The sequence below is a fragment of the Pteropus medius genome, unplaced genomic scaffold (assembly GCF_902729225.1).
Source record: "Pteropus medius unplaced genomic scaffold, Ma_sr-lr_union100, whole genome shotgun sequence".
NCBI lineage: Eukaryota > Metazoa > Chordata > Mammalia > Chiroptera > Pteropodidae > Pteropus > Pteropus medius.
In genome coordinates this window covers 26,105-42,046 of record NW_024356194.1, presented here as the reverse complement: position 1 = coordinate 42,046, position 15,942 = coordinate 26,105, and the positions used below count along the sequence as shown (strand labels likewise).

At 35.8% G+C, this 15,942-nt stretch overlaps 2 protein-coding genes across 2 annotated transcripts in view; both read left to right on the top strand.

Moving 5' to 3' along the window:
• Positions 1 to 15,942, top strand: part of LOC120600569 (ankyrin repeat domain-containing protein 26-like) — a 108,330-nt gene that overhangs the window by 68,414 nt on the left and 23,974 nt on the right. The window contains exons 29-39 of the mRNA XM_039859978.1: positions 777 to 893; positions 1,150 to 1,279; positions 1,573 to 1,634; positions 3,611 to 3,704; positions 6,017 to 6,157; positions 6,554 to 6,811; positions 9,614 to 9,671; positions 9,875 to 9,944; positions 11,035 to 11,073; positions 13,493 to 13,586; positions 15,831 to 15,859. Of these exons, the coding sequence (XP_039715912.1) occupies positions 777 to 893; positions 1,150 to 1,279; positions 1,573 to 1,634; positions 3,611 to 3,704; positions 6,017 to 6,157; positions 6,554 to 6,811; positions 9,614 to 9,671; positions 9,875 to 9,944; positions 11,035 to 11,073; positions 13,493 to 13,586; positions 15,831 to 15,859 (1,092 nt within the window). The remainder of the gene's footprint in view (positions 1 to 776; positions 894 to 1,149; positions 1,280 to 1,572; positions 1,635 to 3,610; positions 3,705 to 6,016; positions 6,158 to 6,553; positions 6,812 to 9,613; positions 9,672 to 9,874; positions 9,945 to 11,034; positions 11,074 to 13,492; positions 13,587 to 15,830; positions 15,860 to 15,942) is intronic.
• The window catches only part of LOC120600567 (coiled-coil domain-containing protein 144B-like), a 45,023-nt gene that overhangs the window by 24,537 nt on the left and 4,544 nt on the right, over positions 1 to 15,942 (top strand). The window contains exons 2-7 of the mRNA XM_039859976.1: positions 6,554 to 6,811; positions 8,910 to 8,992; positions 11,035 to 11,073; positions 11,465 to 11,523; positions 13,493 to 13,586; positions 15,831 to 15,859. Of these exons, the coding sequence (XP_039715910.1) occupies positions 11,470 to 11,523; positions 13,493 to 13,586; positions 15,831 to 15,859 (177 nt within the window). The 5' untranslated portion in view covers positions 6,554 to 6,811; positions 8,910 to 8,992; positions 11,035 to 11,073; positions 11,465 to 11,469. The remainder of the gene's footprint in view (positions 1 to 6,553; positions 6,812 to 8,909; positions 8,993 to 11,034; positions 11,074 to 11,464; positions 11,524 to 13,492; positions 13,587 to 15,830; positions 15,860 to 15,942) is intronic.

The window sequence follows — 15,942 nt, the reverse complement described above, 5'->3', positions numbered from 1 at the left end:
ATTTTTACTTTCAAATTTTCACATGTTCTATGTAGATCGTCATTATTTAATTAGATCAGTTCAGTATTCTGTTACAAACATCTATTTTCTGAACATCGTACACTTATCCTGAGGAAGTTACTTTTTTTTCTTGCCAAAGTTTCAAAAACCTGCAATATTTTCTGCTATTACTTTTATGTTTGCAAAATAGTTAGTCCTACTCAAAATATATTTATCCAGATCTTTCTTCTAAGCCCCCTAGGTGCCTCCAATTTCATATGTCCCAGAGTGAAGACATGATCACTGGCCCTTTCCTTTGCGCTGACTCCTGTAACCTCCTCTGGCATCTGTTTTCCCCGTCCTAGGTCATAGCACCACTGAAACGCTGAAGCATGAAAATTCTGAAGTCACCACATCCAGTCACTCACCAAGTTTAATATTTTCTAAAAGCTTACCATTTTTTATATCTTACTACTGTAAATAGCTTTCTCATCTTTAATTTTTAAATACACTTTTCTAGTTTTGCTGTCCTTGTGTTCATGTTTCCATCGCTGCCAGTGTGACTGTTCTGTATTATGTTTGTGACGATACAACTCCTCTTCTTATTGAATGGCTCCCCATTACGTGAGGGTAAATTTCATATGCCAGCATGACACTTGCCTCGTTTGCTGTGGCTCTGATTCTCCAGTTTTGTCTCTCCACCCCATTCCCAGTGTTCCAGCCTTACCACAGTACTAGGTGCCCTCAGTTACTTGCTGTTTCATATCTCATGCTTTTGCTCCCGCTGCCCTTTGTAGCATGCCCTTCACACCCTCACTCTGCACTTAGGAAATCTTTCAAGAGACAGCCCTATCTCTGTAGCATTTCCTGAGCCTCCCAGATACAACTGCCTGCTGTCCCTTTGTGCCCTTACTGTACGTTACTCACTTCAGCTGTAGACGTAGCTAATGATACTTTTGCGTGTTTACTGTTTCCGTGCATCTGTACCCCTACTACAATAGAGGATGAAATCTTTTCTTTGTATTTGCCACTTTTCCCAGGTTGGTGCCTATGATTTGAGAGATATAGTAAATGTCTGTCATCTTCCTGACTGATTGACTGACTGAAGGAACGAGTCAAAGAATGTGATATTTTCTGAAACTGGGTTTTTGTTTTCCTTTGTTCTCATAGGAAGAAGCAATAAAGCCAGACATTGGAAACAAAGAAAATGGCATGGATATTAGCGAACGGGCTCCACGAGAGCAAACAAATAAGGACAATGTGAATTATGTTGATGGAACACAGGAAAAGAATACAAGTGGTAATTTAGTGATCTGTATTTTTTTCTCTGCTTACATGCTGATATTAACAAATTGAAATTATGTAGATGCAAATATGACATCCATTTCCTTAAAGTATATCTTTTTGCTGTTTCTTCAAAATATTCCAACTACAAACAACTTTTTTTTTCTTGCCAAGATTCAAAACCCTGCACTTTGTTCTGCTATCTTTTATATTATCAAAATATTTATGATTAGAGATAGACTTGTTTATGTATTTTAAATATATAGTAATAAATATTTTCATTAATGTCTCTGTAACTACATTTTATAGTTAAAATGTCAGCATTAGGAATAGGAGAAGACGAAGAAGCAGAATCACCTTGGGATTCCGAGGTACTGTCTTTTGTTATTATTTTTTATTTTAATATCAGCATTGAGTGATGTTAAAACATAGAAGTTATGATTTGATTTTACTTTGTACCTCTGCATTTGCCCATGAAAATATTTTCTTATATTTTAACCTATAATTGATACAATAATTTATCAATACAATAATACTGCATAGGACCATTGTCCTAATTTGCAAGATTCCCTTAATGAATTCAGTGTAACATAGTATGAGAAACTCAGATTAAAAGTCATAAAACATCAGTTTGAGTTCTGAAGTTAAGTTTATCTGAAAACTAAAGAATTCTTCCGGGTCATTCTGTGGCCAAATGTTGGAGTGTAGTTTCTTCAATACCTTGGAACATAAAAAGATAATGCATGGGATTTTGAGGTTTCATTGTATTTGGATTGTTAAGTAGATTCTGCAAGGAAAAACTGTTTTGGAGAGTTAAAATATCATGTATTGAGTACCTTTATGAGAACAATTCTTATAGTAATGTAAGGAAGTATAAAGTAATGTCTTAGATCATAGGTATCTACCAGCTCATGGTACAAATATTGAATTTGAAGTCCAAAAGCATGTTAGCATCCTGGGTTGGTCACTTACTAGCTATAGGATCCTGGGAAAACTTGTTTTTAACCTGTTGGTATATCAGTGACCTCATTTATTTTAAAGGTACTGATCCCTATCTTTCACTTACGTGCAAATGTGGTAACAAATGTGGTAACAAATGTGAAAACATGTCGTAAACGATAAAGGGTACTGTGAAAATGTAATGCCAATGATCACAGTGGTATTTGATGACTTACTAAATATAGAGAACTCTTTTTGTAAACATGAGATGCAATGAATTGATAGTAGTGTCAAGAAAAGAATGGGAAAGTTAAACAAGCATGTTGATTTTGAGTATGGGGGATGACACTTTTCAGGAGACGGTTACTGGAGATACCCTGTTGGCATGTATTGCTTTAGTATTTGAGGCCTTCTTGATGAGATCTTAAACGTTTTGATCTGGTGTAAATTTCTGATATCGAATACCGACTATGTGCTGGGCAGTTAGACACCGAATCTAGAAGTTGAGAGCTTAGGCTGTAGTTGTAGGGGCAGAAATCGAGTAAACAACAATCCTTTGTAAGTCACTATAGATGTCCACATAAAGAAAAGAAAAAATGTTAGGTTAGAGAACATTGGGGCACTATCGTTGGAATGGGCATGAGTGTATAATTTACTGTGTCAGTGAAGATCTTTCTGAGTATGTCTTGGAATGACCAGGAAGCAAGAAGTGGGCTAACCACGATCATAACATGTGTATTATTGTTGTAGTGTGTAGATAAGAAATAAAATGTGCCTAACTATGTAAACATTTTTGCTATTATTTAAACAGAATTTCAAGAAAAGTGTTTCTTACCGCCTTGCCATTTTATTCAATGACTGTCCTCTCAAAAACTTACCAAAGAATAGTTAGCTTTTTCCACGTCCATCTTTACCTAAGTGAAATAGGTCCCACAATGACCTGTTTATATGTAACATGACATACTCCATGTTTCTATCATGTCAAGTATCTAATTTTAACACTAAAAAATCTTCTTAGAACTATTGTTAAATAGTTCCAAGTAGCTTAATTAAGTAATTTATTGAAATGCATATATTTCAAAATGTTCTTGAACTTTGGAGAATGGAAAGTAGAGTAGGTGTTTCGAAGTTAGTTCCTTGTTGATGTGCACATATAAATCAATATTTTGTCTATGAAAGTATTTACTCCAGCCCTCCGTGCTTAATTTTTAGAGTAGCTCAATGAAGACAAAAGATCAGGTTGATCCAGAGAGCATAAGATGAAGTTTTCTATTGAATATTTTGATTTTCATCACACGCTTCTTTTGTTGTTAGGTCTGCTTGCTTTTAATGTAGTAAATTCAGATATTTTCTGAGAAAGGGATTAGGAAATCTTTCTATATCTCACTATTGATATGAATTTTAACAGGATTCCTCTACAAGTCTTCCAATAAATTATGTCGATGACTTACCTGGAGCTGCAGATCAACGAGGAAAAAACATACAAAATGAGCAAGTAGCAGGTAAGAACTGTATTGTGTAAAAACAGCATTTGACAGAATGTTGATTTAAAATAGGAATCTTCAGATAGTCTGATAGCCAAAGAAAATCACCTATTACATGCATAGTAAGGAAAAGAGAAGCGAAAAGGAGATCTGTTGTATAACTTCTCAGGTATCGGCACCAGATTAAAGTGAGAGTGTCACTTCAGGACCTACATTATTTGTTCCACTTCGAGATACTCTAAGACCTAAGAAAACTCAGAAAAAAACAAAAAAAAGAATAAACGAAGGAATGAAGAATGAGAAAGGCAAAAATTATCGGGAGGAAATTGAAGGGGAAAAAACAGATATATGTAGTGGAAAGAGGTAAACTAATTCTTTAGAAAAATGTCAGAGGACAATATTGGACATGTGGAAAAAACATGAAATAGCTTCCGGCACCAAAAATTGTCAGAGAAGTCCAGCAAAATGTTTCCACTTGTGCTCTTTTCCTCGTTGTTGAGAAGGCATTACAGACCGAGCTGTCTGATAATGTAGAGCTCTACTTTTGGTATCCATGGTTGAAAAAAAAAAAGTTACATACAGGAATAAGAAACAGAAATTTTAAAAAGGTCACCTTTCACTCTGGCATTTTTTGATACCCTAAATTTCTCACTTTTCAATCCCTGTACTGATTAGGGACTCTTAGAGGTAATTATTTGACCCTAATGGTTACCCAACATTGTTGGTCTTCAAACTATGCTCTGAGTAGACAGTGTGTCATCTTCTCTTCAGAGATATCAAGAAGCAAAGCCATCAGATTGGTGAAGACATGTAAGGGATAACAATAAGCATTATTTTGCTTTTATTTCTGAGTATGTTTATAGCCAAAGCAAAACAAGGAGATAAAGTAGTAGAAATGATAGATGTAAGTTACTACTATGAAAGAGAGAGGAAAAGAATAGTTGGTGCAGAAAATTCACAAAAAGAATAGAAAAAGAAGTTTCCAGACCACGGGTCTACACATTATTTTTGAAGAGGAAAGTGTATAGTGAAAAGAAGAGAGGAAGAAAGAACGGCGTTAGCTAGGTAATTTTGGAGGAAATCTGAGAGACCTCACTTGAGATGGCTTGAGAGTATTTGCACTGAAACAGAAGATGAGATCACTGCTGCTCCAGAGCACACTGGAAGCAGAGGGGAGTGTTCGAATTGCAGTAAACTGTAGCCACTCATTTAATCTCCTCAGGATTATCAGGCATCAAAGATATATATTACATTGGCATTTGTTATTGAAAGGAGATTCATTTCCATATAGAAGCACTGGCTCTTTGCTTTAAGCTTGCCAGATTTTGAATAAAATAGTTGGTTCTTAAAAGTTCTTCAAAGCCCAAATAAGTTTAAAAACAAAGAAATTATGGCATTCATTCCCTAAGTGCTAAAATTAATATTTTCAGAAAGTATTGCACTGATTTAGAAATAAAAGATAATATCTAAAATTTGTGATGCAATTTAATTAAATTTTCCATTTTTCATTACCCTTTTTCACTGTCGAAAGCTCGTTATTCATTATTTCTTGGGTATGTTTTATGTACGTTTTTTTCATGAGTGGATCAAGAAAGTTTCAGATGGCTAAACTAGGAGATACAAGAAACATAGCCCCTATTGTCATGCAAGAAGTAAATGTTTCTTCTAACGAGGACTCTACTAATCTTTATCCAAGCTGATCAATTTATAACCCTATTTCAGCTGATACATGACTTATGTATTCACCTGAACTCTCACTGCAACTGTGTAGATGCTAAATTACTGTACAAATTGAAGATCATGGTGAATACTTGTAGCCTGATGGAATAAATGATTCTGACATATTGCATTAAGGATAGGCTGTTGCATTCTACCACTAGGTTTCACATGGACCCTGTCAGGGTCGTGATTTGTTCCTCTGATGAAAGATCACTTTTCACCCATCAGTTGGCGTGTGCACATTGGAAGATGCACACTGATCCAGTTCAGTCAGGGTCCTTGGAAAAATAACCTTGCCTTTGAAAGCTCATCTGCATGTTTTGTGAAACCTATACTCCTGGTTTTTCTTCAGTTTTATGGCAGATTCTTGTTTCTATCTTGTTGCTGTCCTACCACTTTCTCTAGCACCCCCCAAAACACAGGACACCTGAGATAGTCATTTCCAAAGCCAAACATGAAGATTCAGCTCTATTGTCATTGTGTTTGAATGTACAGTTGGCTTTCACATTCACATATAACTGAGTCTATGTCCTTTTGCATTTTAGGTTCTCTTGAAAAGTTTCCTCACTTGAAGGTAATAACTTTTATATTTATTATCTTGAATTATTAAGTACAACTTGCACGAGATGAACATTACTTCTTTAATGACTTTGTTTCGAAACCCATTCAGCCTACCATTGAAGTGAAAGACTCTGTTCCCAACAAAGCAGTAGAAATGAAGGGGACACAATCATCCAGATCAGATAAATTGTGTAAGTCAAATTTCACCCACGGAAGGAGGTCACGGAAATATTTGACATGCTCATTGTCTTTCTAGTTCTCATTTTTCTTTGCAAATTTATTTGAAAGATTTGAGATGAAGTCGATGTCATTTTTGGTATCCATGTTTGAGAAAAAGTTATTTACAAGAATGAGTAAAAGAATTTTTAAAGGATAACTTTCAACTTGATGTTCTTTGTTTCGTTCAATACTCTAAATGTTGGGGCTTGGAATTTTTATACTGATTTAGATTTCCACAAGGTTAATTTTAAATGCTAATGCTTCTTTTTATTTCTTTCAAAAGTTGATGGAATTAAATTTTACCATTTTACAATAGTTCCAATTACTAGTATTATTTACGTTCTAATTAATGAAAACTTTATTTTCAGATTCTTCACATTTGGATTCTGCTAGCTTGCCCCTCAATCATGAAACCCATCAAGGATCTGGGGATTTGAAAGTTGACAATGAATTGCCATTTGTGCCACAATCGCTGACCGCAAAGGAGTCAGCATCCACAGGTATCGGACACATGACCTTAACAGACAAATGCAAGACTAATATTAGAGCTGTGTTTCTACGACGGGATCAGAGGCTCCATGACCTGTGTGAATCACAGCTACCAGAAAACGGAGAGAGCAAAGAAGGTAATAAAAAGAGTTCGACCCTGGACCCCATTGGTTGATTTATCAGGCTTCTGACTTTTCGAAAATCATTTTGTGGTGAAATCGACTTTATGTTCACTCTGTCTCTGCAACCTACAGCGTAACAGAACACTTCTTAGCAAACCATACGTATTCTTCCTAGAATGAAGGTAACATGTAACTAAAGATGAAGGAGAATTAGGAGAATGAGTGATTTCGTTCAGATTAGTATTTAGCATACATTTGGCATTGGGCAGCAAGATATTATTTAGAACTGTAGGACTAGCTGGAAAAATCTAAAGATTGCCCCCTGGAAAAAAACATGGATTCTTGGCTTTATTTTTATAGGTCTGAATTCACAAGTATTAGTTATCACTATATTCAGTGTAACTGGAAAAGCAGCTTTTGAACCGAAATGTTAAAATATTTCTTGCATTTTCTTTGGTTTTATATATTTTAGAAATGGCTTTTCCAGTAATAATGGGTATCATTGAGAATTTACTGTATAGTACTTTCTTATCAGCTGTGTCCATATAGTATGTCGAGTTTAAAAATTTTTAATGAAGAAATGATTTACAAGAAATATTGTTTTAAAGGAGTGCTGTATCACTTAAAGAAAAAATATGGAAAACCAGTTTTAATCCTACTAGGATACTCATTCTTTTAACTGACTAAATTAACATGTTTTTCACTTTTCTTATTATTAATTTAGTGCCTTGTATCAGTCCTACGATCATGTCTATAGTAATGGAACATACAGTATTCTTTCATCCCTATAGATTTATCTTCTTTCCTTAACTCTAGAATTAACAGTGTATTTACAAATGATTTTCACATACCTCCTAGAGTAATGTCTGCAAGCTATAAATTTGACATTGTTTACGTATGTATGCAAGTGTCTTATTTCTTCAAATGCCTGGTAAACATCTGCCCAAGCTTCCTCAACAAAGAAATATGTGAAATGGAAAAAGTATTAAATGAATTCAAGCAACTTAAAAGGGTTCACGTAGTTCAAGTCACTTGTTAGTTGATACCTTTTTTAAAGTAATGAGTAGAGTCTAGCTCTCTGGGGACCCAGGATTTGTGAACATGTTCATTGAATAAAGATTTATTCTATAGTGGGCCTTGATTATTTTACATCTTGAAGACTTCTGGAAACATTTTCTCAGTTTTGGCTGCATCATCTATATTTTACATATTGCCTGCTAAATTGTCTCCTTCCATTGATTCGTATGCCCCTCAGATTCATCAGTACCACAGCATTTACAGTGATCTGTCTCCAGTGCATATATGACCATGAGCCACTGGTTAAACCATACTACCATCTAGACATCTTAAAATCACATATACGGCTTTGATGATCTGATCTCTGCCTAACTCTCCATGTCTAGACCTTTCTACTGTCCACCTTTTCTCTGGAATTACTGCACTGCTGGTGATGCCCACCTCTATGTTAGAGACGGCGAGGTGGGCATCACCAGCAGTGCAGTAATTTCCTGCCTTCTGCCCCTTTGATTCTGGCTAACTTCCCAGTTTCAGTCTCAGCTCAGGCATTATCTCTAGAAAAGCCATTCCTGACCCCTGTCTTCTGTGTTCTTTAAACCCCAGTGCCGAGTCCTAAAAGATGAAAAGAAATTTGTCAGAATGGCAGGAGAAACATTTCAGATATAAGGAAGGGTTTACAGTGATAAAGGCATAAACAGTAACAATAATTTTGGAAGTCATGAATAATGATCCAGTTGAAGCTAGAGCGTTGCTAAATGTATTACCACAAGGTGGCAACTGGAGTGTAGTGTGACTTTCTGTGTTGTACTCTATTTCTCAGTGTTGTTTTGTTACCGATTTTTTTTTCCTTGATGTTGCATGAATTACTTTGTGAATGAAGTTTTGAGGTGTTCGTGTGCCTGGAATTTGTGATGTCTATTTTTTCGCAAATGGTTTGTTGACGTTTTGTATAAATAGAAGTATTTCTTAAAAAAGTAAATATTCAGCTAAAGAGTAAGCTTAAGGTCTCAATAGTTAAAATGTTATTTCTGTTTTTTTTTTAAGATAATGGCTTTTATCTAATTATTCTAAGTAGTTTATTTTAATTAATGTCTAGATCTGTCAGCAGAACTAGTCTTAGGAAGGACGACAGAGAAAGAGCATAAAAGACTTGATGGAAGTAAGACTAATCACTCACAGGTATATAAAACTTATTTTTTGTTATTATGTTTAAATTACTTTTATTAGGGTGACATTGCACAATAAAATCATTCAGGTTTCAAGTGTACAAATCAATAACATGTTATGTGTATATTGCATTGTGTGTTCACCACTTCGATCCAGATATTCTTCCGTCATCATGTATTAGACCCACTTTACCTTTATGTCCATCACTGCCCACCCCCACCTCCTGCCTCTTTTCCTCTGCTAACCAATAGACTGTTGTCTGTGTCTATGAGTTTTTGTTTATTTGTTTGTCTTCTTTATTTCTTTGCCCTTGTGATTCTGTCTGTTATTTTAGTTTGGTTATATTTTTAGATTTAGTCCTCTGTTCTCTCTTTTGTTCAGTTAAATGTCTCAGTTGTGGATATTTTGTACATGTGCCTGCTTGCCTGCCATTCAGGATCTGTATCTTGAGTTCTCAGGGGTGTAGATACTAGGCTTTGTAGCCCAACAGACACTAGTACTGTTTCTTCTTAGAGCTGCTGCTAGCTCTGGGAGGGTGTGGGCGGCCACCCAGATTCTGTGGCTTTGTTTTCTGTCTGGTAGTGGTGGCTGCCAGAAGACAGCTGTCTCACTTGTGTATTCTCTGCCCGGTAGATTGCCGGGTCAGCCGAATTACACGCTACTCGCTCTGGCAGGAATGCTCAGAGCTACAGTGAGTAACACAGCACCCTGATTCCTCAGGTCTCCCCGAGGCCCACAGTGCGCTCTGGCCTGTGACTGCAAGAGGCCGTCTCTGCTCTTCTTTTTTCCCCTCCTCCTCTGTTTGTTGGGATTCGCCCACCTTCAGCTGTTTCGATGTGCAGATCTGTCGCATGTGTCTGTGTCTGACGCTGGGAATCCTCTGCTAAATTGTAGGTGTTTAACTTATAATTTCCAAGAGAGAGATCAAAGAGAACCCTCAGGCCGCCATGCTTCTGTCGTCACTGTAATTGCCGATTTGTACTTCTTAATTCCGCCACCTCTGTGACCAGCCCCATAATCTTCCTTCCACTTCGGAGCTGTTAGCTTTTTCTCTGTATCTTTTGACTTTTTTTTCGTCGTTCTATTTTGTTTTTCAGATTTTACAAATAAGTGAAATCATATGGTATTTACATTTCTCTGTTTGACTTATTTCTGTTAGCATAACATTTCAAGGTCTTTCCACGTTACAACAAATAGTGTGATTTGATTCTTTATGGGGTATGTCCCTTTGTATATATGTAACACATCTTCCCGGGGTGATCAGTTTGTACGTTATATAAATGTCTAATCATTGTGTTGTACACCCGAGTCTAATATGATGTCGTATGTGAACTATCATTGAAAAAAATGAGCATATAAAAAGTTTCAAAAGTTACAAAGTACAAAATGGCAGTTACATAATTGTCATGGGGATGTACAGTTCACCATAATACCTCGATTTGATGCAACCACAGTGGAAAGCAATACAGAGGATCCTCAGACTTTTGAAAATAGAACTACCATATAGAACCCAGCAATCCCCCTGCTGGGATCTTTTTCCAAAGAGATCCAAAACACTAACTCAAAAAGATATCTGTCTCCTTATATTCATTGCAGCATTCTTTACAATAGCCAAGATGTGGAAGTCCTCAATTACTTGCTCTTGCCTACCTCATGCTTTTGTTCCCACTGCCCTATGTAGCATGTCCCTCACACCCTCACTCTTCACTTAGGAAACCTTTGAAGAGGCAACCCTATCTTTGTAGCATTTCCTGAGCCTTCCAGGTACAACTGACTGTTGTCCCTTTGTGCCCTTCCTGTACATTATTCACCTCGGCTGTAGACGTAGCAAATGATACTCTTCTGTTCTTACTGTTTTCATGCATCTCTGCCCCTACTACAATAGAGGATGAAATCTTTTCTTTGTATTTGCCACTTTTCCCAGGTTGGTGCCTATGATTTGAGAGATACAGTAAAGGTCTGTTGTCTTCCTGACTGATTGACTGACTGAGTGAACAAGTCAAAGAATGTGATATTTTCTGAAACTGGGTTTTTGTTTTCCTTTGTTCTCATAGGAAGAAGCAATAAAGCCAGCATTGGAAGCAAAGAAAATGGTATGGATATTAATGAATGTGCTCCACGAGAGCAAACAAATAAGAACAGGATGAATTATGTTGATGCAACACATAAAAATAATCCAAGTGGTCATTTAGTGGCGATCTATATTTTTTCTCTGCTTATAAGCTGATATAAACAAATCTAAATTGTGTAGATGCAAATATGAGATCCATTTCCTTTAAGTCTATTTTTCTGCTCTGTTTCTTCAAAAGTATTCCAACTACAAACGACTTCTTTTTTCCTCACCAAAGTTTCAAAACCGTGCATTGTATCTGTTCTTACTTTTATGTTATCAAAATGTTTATCATTGGACCTAGACTTGTATATATATTTTAAATTTATAGTAGTAAATATTTTCATTAATGTCTCTGTAACTACATTTTACAGTTAAAATGTCAGCATTAGGAATAGAAGAGGAAGAAGTAGAATCACCTTGGGATTCTGAGGTACTGTCTTTCGTTATTAGTTTTTTATTTTAGTATCAGCATTAAGTGATGTTAAAACTTAAAAGGTCTGATTTGACTTTATTTTCTACCTCAGCATCTACACAGAAAAATATTTGGTTTTCTATTTTAAACGATAATTGATAAAGTAGTTTATCAATACAATAACACTGCATAGGACCATTCTCCTAATTTGCAAGATTCCCTTACTGATGTTAGTGTAATATAGTAGAAGAAACTCAGATTAAAAGTCATAAAACATCAGTTTGAGTTCTGAAGTTCAGTTTATCTAAAAACTGAAGAATTCTTCCCGGTCAATCCGTGGCCTAATGTTCAAGTGTATTTCTTTAATATCTTGGAACATGAAAGGATAATGCAGGAGATTTTGAGGTTTCATTGTATTGGGATTGTTAAGTAGATTCTGCAAGGAAAAACTGTCTTAGAGAGTTAAAATATTATGTATTGAGTTACCTTTATGACAGCCATTCTTATAGTAATGTAAGGAAGTATAAAGTAGTGTCTTACATTATAGCCATCTGCTACCTCATGGTAAAAATACTGAATTTGAAGTCCAAGAACATATTAGCATCCTGGATTGGTCACTTACTAGCTATGGGGCCTTGGGAAAAACTTGCTTATAACCTGTCAGTATATCAGTGACCTCATTCATATTAAGGGTACTGATCCCTACCTCTCAGGTTCGTGCAAAGAATAAATGTGGTAAGAAATGTGAAAACACTTTGTAAAGGGTGCTATGAAAATGTAAGGCACAATGATCACAGTGGTATGTGATGACTAACTAAATATCGAGAACACTTTTTGTAAACATGAGATGCAATGAATTGATAGTAGTGTCAAGAAAAGAATGGGAAAGTTAAACAAGGATGTTGATTTTGAGTATGGGGGATGACAATTTTCAGGAGACGGTTACTGGAGATACCCTGTAGACATGTATTGCTTAGTATTTGAGGCCTTCTTGATGAGATCTTAAACGTTTTGATCTGATGTAAATTTCTGATATCGAATACCGACTATGTGCTGGGCAGTTAGACACCGAATCTAGAAGTTGAGAGCTTAGGCTGTAGTTGTAGGGGCAGAAATCGAGTAAACAACAATCCTTTGTAAGTCACTATAGATGTCCACATAAAGAAAAGAAAAAATGTTAGGTTAGAGAACATTGGGGCAGTATCGTTGGAATGGGCATGAGTGTATAATTTACTGTGTCAGTAAAGATCTTTCTGAGTATGTCTTGGAATGACCAGGAAGCAGGAAGTGGGCTAACCACGATCATAACATGTGTATTATTGTTGTAGTGTGTAGATAAGAAATAAAATGTGCCTAACTATGTAAACATTTTTGCTATTATTTAAACAGAATTTCAAGAAAAGTGTTTCTTACCACCTTGCCATTTTATTCAATGACTGTCCTCTCAAACACTTACCAAAGAATAGTTAGCTTTTTCCACGGCTATCCTTACCTAAGTGAAATAGGTCCGACAATGACCTGTTTATACGTAACATGACATACTCCATGTTTCTATCATGTCAGGTATCTAATTTTAACTCTAAAAAATCTTCTTAGAACTATTGTTAAATAGTTCCAAGTAGCTTAATTAAGTAATTTATTGAAATGCATATATTTCAAAATGTTCTTGAACTTGTGGGGAATGCAAAGTAGAGTAGGTGTTTCGAAGTTAGTTCTCTGTTGATGTGCACATATAAATCAATATTTTGTCTATGAAAGTATTTACTCCAGCCCTCCGTGCTTAATTTTTAGAGTAGCTCAATGAAGACAAAAGATCAGGTTGATCCAGAGAGCATAAGATGAAGTTTTCTATTGAATATTTTGGTTTTCATCACACGCTTCTTTTGTTGTTAGGTCTGCTTGCTTTTAATGTAGTAAATTCAGATATTTTCTGAGAAAGGGATTAGGAAATCTTTCTATATCTCACTATTGATATGAATTTTAACAGGATTCCTCTACAAGTCTTCCAATAAATTATGTCGATGACTTACCTGGAGCTGCAGATCAACGAGGAAAAAACATACAAAATGAGCAAGTAGCAGGTAAGAACTGTATTGTGTAAAAACAGCATTTGACAGAATGTTGATTTAAAATAGGAATCTTCAGATAGTCTGATAGCCAAAGAAAATCACCTATTACATGCATAGTAAGGAAAAGAGAAGCGAAAAGGAGATCTGTTGTATAACTTCTCAGGTATCGGCACCAGATTAAAGTGAGAGTGTCACTTCAGGACCTACATTATTTGTTCCACTTCGAGATACTCTAAGACCTAAGAAAACTCAGAAAAAAAACAAAAAAAGAATAAACGAAGGAATGAAGAATGAGAAAGGCAAAAATTATCGGGAGGAAATTGAGGGGGAAAAAAGTAGACATATGTAGTGGAAAGAGGTAAACTAATTCTTTTGAAAAATGTCAGAGGACAATATTGGAAATGTGGAAAAAACATGAAGTAGCTTCGAGCACCAAAAATTGTCAGAGAAGGACAGCAAAATGTTTCCACTTGTACTCTTTTCCTCGTTGTTGAAAAGGCATTACAGACTGAGCTGTCTGATAATGTAGAGCTCTACTTTTGGTATCCATGTTTGAAAAAAAAAAGTTATATACAGGAATAAGAAACAGAAATTTTAAAAAGGTCACCTTTCACTCTGGCATTTTTTGATACCCTAAATTTCTCACTTTTCAATCCCTGTACTGATTAGGGATTCTTAGAGGTAATTATTTGACCCTAATGGTTACCCAACATTGCTGGTCTTCAAACTATGCTCTGAGTAGACAGTGTGTCAACTTCTCTTCAGAGATATCAAGAAGCAAAGCCATCAGATAGGTGAAGACATTTAAGGGACGACAATAAACATTATTTTCCTTTTATTTCTGAGCATGTTTATATCCAAAGCAAAACAAGGAGAGGAATAGTAGAAATGATCGATGTAAGTTACTACTATGAAAGAGAGAGGAAAAGAAAAGTTGGTGCAATAAATTCATGAAAAGAATGCAAAAAGCAGTTTCCAGACCACAGGTCTACACATTACTTATGAAGAGGAAAGTGTATAGTGACAGGAAGAAAGGGGGAAAGAACGGTGTTAGCTAGGTAATTTTGGAGGAAATCTGAGAGACCTCACTTGAGATGGCTTGAGAGTATTTGCACTGAAACAGAAGATGAGATCACTGCTGCTCCAGAGCACACTGGAAGCAGAGGGGAGTGTTCGAATTGCAGTAAACTGTAGCCACTCATTTAACCTCCTCATGATTATCAGGCATCAATGATGTAGGTTACATTGGCATTTGTTATTGAAAGGAGATTCATTTCTATATTGAAGCATTGGCTCTTTTGCTTTAAGCTTGCCAGATTTTGAATAAGATAGTTGGTTCTTAAAAGTTCTTCAAAGCCCAACTAAGCTTAAAAACAAAGAAATTATAGCATTCATACTCTAAGTGCTTAATGATTATTTTCAGAAAGTGTCACACTGATTTAGAAACAAAAGACAATATCTAAAATTTGTGATGTAATTTAATTTAATTTTCCACTTTTCATTACCCTTTTTCACTGTCGAAAGCTCGTTATTCATTATTTCTTGAGTATGTTTTATGTACATTTTTTTCATGAGTGGATCAAGAAAGTTTCAGATGGCTAAACTAGGAGATACAAGAAACATAGCCCCTATCGGCATGAAAAAAGTAAATCTTTCTTCTAACGAAGATTCTACAAGTCTTTATCCAAGCTGATTAATATATAGCACTATCTCAGATGACACAGGAGTTATGCATTCACCTGAACTCTCATTGCAACTGTTTACATGCTAGATTACTGAACAAATTGAAGATCATGATGAATACTTGTAGCATGATGGTATAAATGATTATACATTTTGCATTAGAGATAGGCTGTTGCATTCTACCACTAGGTTTCACATGGACCCTGTCAGGGTCTTGATTTGTTCCTCTGATGAAAGATCGCTTTTCACCCATCAGTTGGCGTGTGCACATTGGAAGATGCACACTGATCCAGTTCAGTCAGAGTCCTTGGAAAAATAACCTTGCCTTTGAAAGCTCATCTGCATGTTTTGTGAAACCTATACTCCTGGTTTTTCTTCAGTTTTATGGCAGATTCTTGTTTCTATCTTGTTGCTGTCCTACCACTTTCTCTAGCACCCCCAAAACACAGGAACACCTGATATAGTCATTTCCAAAGCCAAACATGAGGATTCAGCTCTATTGTCATTGTGTTTGAATGTACAGTTGGCTTTCACATTCACATATAACTGAGTCTATGTCCTTTTGCATTTTAGGTTCTCTTGAAAAGTTTCCTCACTTGAAGGTAATAACTTTTATATTTATTACCTTGAATTATTAAGTACAACTTGCACGAGATGAACATTATTTCTTTAATGACTTTGTTTC